Source organism: Halictus rubicundus, unplaced genomic scaffold (genome assembly GCF_050948215.1).
Source record: "Halictus rubicundus isolate RS-2024b unplaced genomic scaffold, iyHalRubi1_principal scaffold0438, whole genome shotgun sequence".
NCBI lineage: Eukaryota > Metazoa > Arthropoda > Insecta > Hymenoptera > Halictidae > Halictus > Halictus rubicundus.
The window spans coordinates 118282-127098 of record NW_027488979.1 but is presented as its reverse complement, the minus strand read 5'-3'; the positions used below and the strand labels follow the sequence as shown (position 1 = coordinate 127098).

The window sequence follows — 8817 nt, the reverse complement described above, 5'->3', positions numbered from 1 at the left end:
TATACGAGAATATACCTGAATATACCAGAATACACCAGAATATACCATAATATTACTAGAATATAGCAGAATATACTAGAAAATACTGTAATATACTAGAATATAACAGAATAGAACTGTATATACTAGAATATAGCAGAATATACCAGAATATACCATAATATTACTAGAATATAGAAGAATATACAAGAATATACCTGAATATACTAGAATGTAGCAGAATATATCAGAATATACCACAATATTACTAGAATATAGAAGAATATACGAGAATATACCTCAATATAATAGAATATAGAAGAATATACGAGAATATACCAGAATATACCATAATATTACTAGAATATAGCAGAATATACTAGGAAATACCAGAATATTCCAGAATATACCAGAATATACTAGAATATAACAGAATATACCTGAATATACTAGAATATAGCAGAATATACCAGAATATACCATAATATTACTAGAATATAGAAGAATATACGAGATTATACTAGAATATACTAGAATATACCAGAATATACCAGAATATACTAGAATATATCAGAATATACCATAATATAACTAGAATATAGAAGAATATTCGAGAATATACCTGAATATACCAGAAAATACCATAATATTACTAGAATATACCAGAATATACCAGAATATACTAGAATATATCAGAATATACCAGAATATTACTAGAATCTAGAAGAATATACGAGAATATACCTGAATATACTAGAATATAGCAGAATATACCAGAATGTACCAGAATATACCATTATATTACTAGAATAGAGAAGAATATACCAGAATATACCATAATATTACTAGAACATAGAAGAATATACTAGAATATACCAGATTATACCATAATATTACTAGAATATAGAAGAATGTACGAGATTATACCAGAATATACCCGATTATACAATAATATTACTAGAATATAGAAGAATATTCCAGAATATACCAGAATATACCATAATATTAATAGAATATAGAAGAATATACGAGAATATACCCGAATATACCAGAATACACCAGAATATACCATAATATTACTAGAATATAGCAGAATATACTAGAAAATACTGTAATATACTAGAATATAACAGAATAGAACTGTATATACTAGAATATAGCAGAATATACCAGAATATACCATAATATTACTAGAATATAGAAGAATATACAAGAATATACCTGAATATACTAGAATGTAGCAGAATATACCAGAATGTACCAGAATATACCATTATATTACTAGAATAGAGAAGAATATACGAGAATATACCAGAATATACTAGAATATAGAAGAATATACTAGAATATACCAGAATATACCAGAATATACTAGAATATATCAGAATATACCAGAATATACCATAAGATACTAGAATATAAGAGAATATAAGAGAATAGACCTGAATATACTAGAATATAGCAGAATATACCAGAATATAACATAATATTACTAGAATATAGAAGAATATACAAGAATATACCTGAATATACTAGAATATAGCAGAATATACCAGAATGTACCAGAATATACCATTATATTACTAGAATAGAGAAGAATATACGAGAATATACCAGAATATACTAGAATATAGAAGAATATACCAGAATATACCATAATATTACTAGAATATAGAAGAATATACTAGAATATGCCAGAATATATCAGAATATACCAGAATATACCATAATATTACTAGAATATACCAGAATATACCAGAATATTACAAGAATATAGCAGAATATACTAGAATATACCAGAATATACCAGAATATACCAGAATATACCATAATATTACTAGAATATAGAAGAATATACTAGAATATACCAGAATATACCATAATATTACTAGAATATAGAAGAATGTACGAGATTATACCAAAATATTACTAGAATATACCATAATATACCATAATATTATTAGAATATACCAGAATATACCATAATATTAATAGAATATACACGAATATACCATCATATTACTCGAATATAGAAGAATATACGAGAATATACCTGAATATATTAGAATATAGCAGAATATAGCAGAATATACCAGAATATACCATAATATTACTAGAATATAGAAGAGTATTCGAGAATATACCTGAATATACCAGAATATACCATAATATTACTCGAATATACAAGAATATACTGGAATATGCCAGAATATATTAGAATATACCAGAATATATAAAAATATACAAGAATATAGCAGAATATAGAAGAATATACCAGAATATACCAGAATATACCATAATATTACTAGAATATTACTAGAATATAGAAGAATATACTAGAATATACCAGAATATACCATAATATTACTAGAATATAGAAGAATATACGAGAATATACCTCAATATAATAGAATATAGAAGAATATACGAGAATATACCAGAATATACCAGAATATACCAGAATATACCATAATATTACTAGAATATAGCAGAATATACTAGGAAATACCAGAATATTCCAGAATATACCAGAATATACTAGAATATAACAGAATATACCTGAATATACTAGAATATAGCAGAATATACCAGAATATACCATAATACTACTAGAATATAAAAGAATATACGAGAATATACCTGAATATACTAGAATATAGCAGAATATACCAGAATGTACCAGAATATACCATTATATTACTAGAATATAGAAGAATATACGAGAATATACCAGAATATACTAGAATAGAGAAGAATATACGAGAATATACCAGAATATACTAGAATATAGAAGAATATACCAGAATGTACCAGAATATACCAGAATATACTAGAATATATCAGAATATACCAGAATATACTAGAATATATCAGAATATACCATAATATAACTAGAATATAGAAGAATATTCGAGAATATACCTGAATATACCAGAAAATACCATAATATTACTAGAATATACCAGAATATACCAGAATATACTAGAATATATCAGAATATACCAGAATATTACTAGAATGTAGAAGAATATACGAGAATATACCTGAATATACTAGAATATAGCAGAATATACCAGAATGTACCAGAATATACCATTATATTACTAGAATAGAGAAGAATATACGAGAATATACCAGAATATACTAGAATATAGAAGAATATACTAGAATATACCAGAATATACCAGAATATACTAGAATATATCAGAATATACCAGAATATACTAGAATATAGTATAATATACCAGAATATACCATAATATTACTTGAATATAGAAGAAGATTCGAGAATATACCTGAATATACCAGAATATACCATAATATTACTCGAATATAGAAGAATATACGAGAATATACCTGAATATATTAGAATATACCAGAATATACCAGAATATTACTCGAATATACCAGAATATACCATAATATTACTCGAATATAGAAGAATATACGAGAATATACCTGAATATATTAGAATATACCAGAATATACCAGAATATACCAGAATATACCATAATATTACTAGAATATAGAAGAATATACGAGAATATACGAGAATGTACCAGAATATACCAGAATATACTAGAATACAACAGAATATACCAGAATCTACAAGAATATAGCAGAATATACCAGAATATACCATAATATTACATGAATACAGAAGAATATTTGAGAATATACCTGAATATACCAGAATATACCATAATATTGTAGGAATAAAGCCGGCTGACTGGTTACGCAGATATTTATTGGCAATATATTTCACAATCACGACTTAAATTCTAAAACTTTACCGATTCGACTATTATTTTTTCGACACAAAAGAAACCTGACTATACGATTTCCACCATCTATTTTCAATCGTTAACTAACTCCGATGCCCGTCTGTCCCGTTTTTATATAGCGTTCGTCTTATTTATTTTATTTGTTTACTTCCCGGGGCAACGGCCGCTTGTCCTAGCGTTTTTCGAGCGAACGTCAAAACATCGCATCCCTTGCGCTGTTTTTCCGTTCGCTCAGGTGATTCGCGCCGCGAAGGTTGCGGGGCAACGCCTGATACCTTTAAACATTTGGCGGCTCTCGCGTCCCCGCCGCTCACCCTTCATTCATCCTCACACACACATCCATTCATTCATCTCACACTCGGCCATCCTGCACTGATACTCGCCCCGGGTATCGTATTACGTGCTGAACATACTGGCTAACTTTTTTATTCATTCGTCACTTGACTCGCGTCCGCCCGCTTCGCTATCTTCGCTGCTGCTATCCTCCTCGTGGGTCCACGGTTTCATCTGATCCGCCGCGGTGGATGTCTTGTGTGGCCCCTCATGGCTCCCAACCTTTTCCACAACGTACCGGTCATGTCGTAGTGCCCTCACGATGCGGTATGGCCCCAGAAATTTTGCTGCTAATTTTATTCCCGGGTCCTGTTGCGTTCTTTTTATGGCCACTAGACTGTCCTTCTGGTATTTCGTTGATTCCTTACGCCTTTTGTTGAAACCCTTTTTGTTCTCCTCCTGGATTTTCGCAATTGCCTCTTTCGCTTTCGCTCTCGTTTCGCTTCGGTTTTCTTCGAAACTGGCCGCCCATTCTTCTTCCAACATCTCCCGTACCTGTGGGTCCTCCTTTGCACGCATCCGTGTTCCGAAAAACAATTGGAATGGCGATGTGTTGATGCTCCGGTGCGGCGTCGCGTTGAAATATTTTTGCGCTGCTTCCAAATTTCGATACCATTCTCTGGGATTCGACGATGACAGCTTGGTGAGAAGCGGTATGAGTGTTCGATTTACTCGCTCGACTTGTCCATTTCCCCGCGGCACTCCCGTCGTGATGAGCGAGTGTTGCACTCCTTCTCTCGTGCAGTATTCTCGGAATTCGGCCGAGGTAAATGCTGTTCCCCTGTCTGAGACGATGCGTCGGGGGTTCCCAAACGTAGAGCCAAACGAACTTAGTGAACGCATCGACTACGACTAGAATATGCCGATAACTTTTCTTCGTCGACGGCAACGGCCCTAAATGATCAATATGATACGTATCTAATGGTACTTCGCCCTTATAGATCGGGTTGAGAAAACCGTCCTGCTTCCCTAATTTTCGTTCCGCAAGTATGCATTCGATACAGTTCGCAATAATCTTCTCTGTCTTTAATCTAATACCCGGAAACCAATACTCCCTTTTTAATAATTTTTCTGTTTTCGCCGCTGCGAAATGTCCATTCCCGTGCGCTTGTCGTATCACCTGTGCCCGCAACCCTTTAAAAAGCAACCCGCCCCTAACTACGTAGCCGTCTATCTTTCCTTCCGCGGTCCCTTCGTATACCCGGCGCGTTTCGTCGTCTTTCTGTTGCGCTCGCCTAATCTTAAATACAATTCCGCTATCCTCGCAAACCGCTAAACATACCGGCAGCGGATTTCTGCTTAACGCGTCTACATGCGACATTGCTCTGCCCGGTCGGTGTTCAATCGCGTAATTGAACTCCTCCAGCAGTAGGGCCCATCTTGCTATGCGCACGCATAAGTCTCGCTTTCTCATCGTCATTGCGAAAGATTTGCAGTCTGTGACTATCTTAAATTCAATGCCTACAAGATACGTTCTAAATTTTTTTAGACCCTTTACAACTGCGAGCACCTCTAGCTCGTAGCTGGAATACTTTTCCTCCGCCGGTGTTGTCTTCCCGCTCGCGAAATATACCGGATGCATTTCACCATCGTCGTCGCAGAGTTGCATTAATATCGCCCCGAAACCGTACATTGATGCGTCCGTATGTAGTTCGCTCCGTGCTTCTGTTCTATACAATTTTAGCACCGGCGACTCGCATAATTTTAATTTAAGTTCCTCGAACGCCGCTGTCTCCTTGGTCCCGAACTCAAATTTGACTCCGTCCCGTAATAAATTACTCAATGGCCTTGCGATGAACGCGTACCCTTGTATAAATTTCCGGAAATACCCGGTTAACCCCAGAAAACTTTGAACCTGTTTGGTCGTCGTTGGTTTCGGGAATTTAGCGACAGCGTGCGATTTTCGCTCGGATGGTCGAATCTCGCCATTCTCGACTATGTGCCCTAAAAATTCTACTCTGCTTTGTAATAACGCGCACTTCTTCCAATTTATGTCGAGGCCCGCCTCTCTCGCCGTTGCAAGTACCTGCGCTAGTTTTTGCGAACCGGACTCGAGGTCAACTGCTGGTACGATTAAGTCGTCCACATACGATAATACTATTCTTTCGCTGATTAGTTTTCTAAATACGGCATCGATAAACCTCGCGAAAACGGCAGGTGAATTGCAAAGACCGAAAGGTACTCGTAAAAATTCATATTGCCCGTCGGGTACAACGAACGACGTGAATTTACGGCTGTCTTCACTCACCGGTACGTGAAAAAATCCATTTTTTAAATCAAGCGTGCTGAAAATACGCGCGCCCTGCAATGCGTCGAGTTGCTCTTCCACTATCGGTAGCGGATATCTGTCTTTCACAATCTTTTCATTCAATTTTCGGTAATCTATGCACAGCCGTTTTGAACCGTCTTTTTTGTTTACTAATACAATCGGACTCGCGTACTCTGACAACGACGGCTGTACAATGCCTTTCTGCATCCATTCCTCGATTTGTTTATTTACTAGCGTTCTCTCCGACGGCGCTAGCCGTCGCGCTCTTTGGTACACCGGCTGTTCGTCCTTTAAAACTATACGCATTTTAACATTCGTTTCGCGCGTCTTTTCGGGAACGTAGTTCGCGATCATCCGCTCGACTTTATCCTTCACCGCGGCATCACTAATATGCGATATATCCACCCCGTCGACGCTCTCTATACATTCAATGCGGCATATATCCGGAATATCTCTGTCGGTAGTGCGTTCTTCCCGGCTTCCCCCTATTCGCACGACCCCTTTGTTAATTGCAACGTCTACTCTGCTTAAGAAATCTGCCCCTATAAGTAGATCGTATTTTAACAATGTATCTGGCACGACGTGCGCCGTGATCGGATACCAGCCCCCGTCGATCGCGATGTCTGACCTGAAACTACCCCGCGTCTTTATATTTCCGGACCCGATTCCCCGGAACGCTATCCCGCCATTCTGCAATCTCGGTGCGCCGATTTTGTCGTGGCATGCGGCTCTCATTAGCGTCAAGTCGCTACCCGTATCGATGAGAGCTGTCAAATTGTGTCCGTTTATTCTCACCGATTTGCAGGCCATCTGTCCGGAAATCTGTGCTACCAGGTTCTCGTTCCCTGCCGTCCCACCACTGCTCTGTTGTGGGCACCTCGGCGCGATGTGTCCATGCTCTCCACATCGGTAACATCGCAGACCGCGATCCCTGGCTGGGCAATTTCGGCTCAGGTGTCCCATTTCACCGCAGTTGTAGCAGTTCCCAGCATCTCTTCTCGGGGCCCTCCAGTCTCCCTGCCAGTGCTCCTCCGTCCTTGTCGGTGGGCTCACCCTTGAACGGTCTCCCTCCGTCCTCGGCGGCGGATTCGTTCTCCACCGGCCTCCATCCGTCCTCGTCGACGGACTCGCTCTCCACCGATCTCCTCGGAAACTGCTTCCCTGGCTCGGCTGTGGAAGCGCAAGCTTCTCGAAAGCTCGCAGCATGGCCTCCGGGTTGCTGAAGCAGTACATGATCGCCTGGTTCCTTAACGTTTGATCCGGAATGCCATCCACGAGATGGTCGATAAGCTCGTAGGAGTCATTGATCGGCACCCTGTTCGCCCTGATCATCTTATCGTGGTAATAGTCCACGAATGACTCGCCCCTTTTCCACGTCCGCTCCTGCAGTTGTCTCAGTGCTTCACTTCTGCTCGGACGAAAAAAAAACATTTTCCTATATTCGACCAGCAGTGTGTCGAAAGGCATCTCCACGAACTCAGCGCGTGACTGCAACCATTCCTGCGCTTTCCCTCGTAGTCTCATTCCCATGAGTATTTTTGCCTCGTCGTCTGATAGGTCGTACGTATTTTTTAATACCCTTAGCTGCCGTGACCAGATCGGGAAATCTTCGGACTTTCCGTCAAAATATCCTAAAAGCTCTGCAACAGATTTCACACTCACGTGCATTCTTCTTGTCTGCGGCCACGACCGCTCATCCGCTACGTCGCTTCCCCGTCCCGGTTCCTGCGCCTGTGCGCGCTCGCTCTTCAGGTTTTCCAGTTCCTGAGCCATTCTTCCTACCACCCGTAGAAGATGCTCCATTCCTCCGGCCAGTCTGCTTAATTCGCTGCTGTTCCTCGCGTCTCTCTCAGCGTCTTCTCTGCAGTCGAACCCCAGAAACGGCGTGTGATTCTGCATCAACTCAACCTCAGGCGTCCCTTTCATCCACTGCCCCGACGGATCGTGTTCGTTTAACCGCGCTATCAATTCTACTTTTGTGCCCGCCGTCGATAACTCGCGACTCTCCAGCAACTCTTTCAGCCTTAGAATTGTAAAATCCGTTGGCTTACTTGCCATGTCTTCTGCGAACCTTTCCCGACTTTATTTGACTGAAATCTGGTTTCAGGTTGGACGAGCCCCCAAATTATGTAGGAATAAAGCCGGCTGACTGGTTACGCAGATATTTATTGGCAATATATTTCACAATCACGACTTAAATTCTAAAACTTTACCGATTCGACTATTATTTTTTCGACACAAAAGAAACCCGACTATACGATTTTCACCATCTATTTTCAATCGTTAACTAACTCCGATGCCCGTCTGTCCCGTTTTTATATAGCGTTCGTCTTATTTATTTTATTTGTTTACTTCCCGGGGCAACGGCCGCTTGTCCTAGCGTTTTTCGAGCAAACGTCAAAACATCGCATCCCTTGCGCTGTTTTTCCGTTCGCTCAGGTGATTCGCGCC

General features: G+C 39.1%; 1 protein-coding gene across 1 annotated transcript; it reads right to left on the bottom strand.

Moving 5' to 3' along the window:
* Positions 1-4461: 4461 nt before the first annotated feature.
* LOC143364316 (uncharacterized) lies at positions 4462-8424 on the bottom strand. The gene has a single exon (XM_076804728.1). It carries the CDS (start codon positions 8422-8424, stop codon positions 4462-4464), a length of 3963 nt encoding a protein of 1320 aa, XP_076660843.1.
* Positions 8425-8817: the final 393 nt, after the last annotated feature.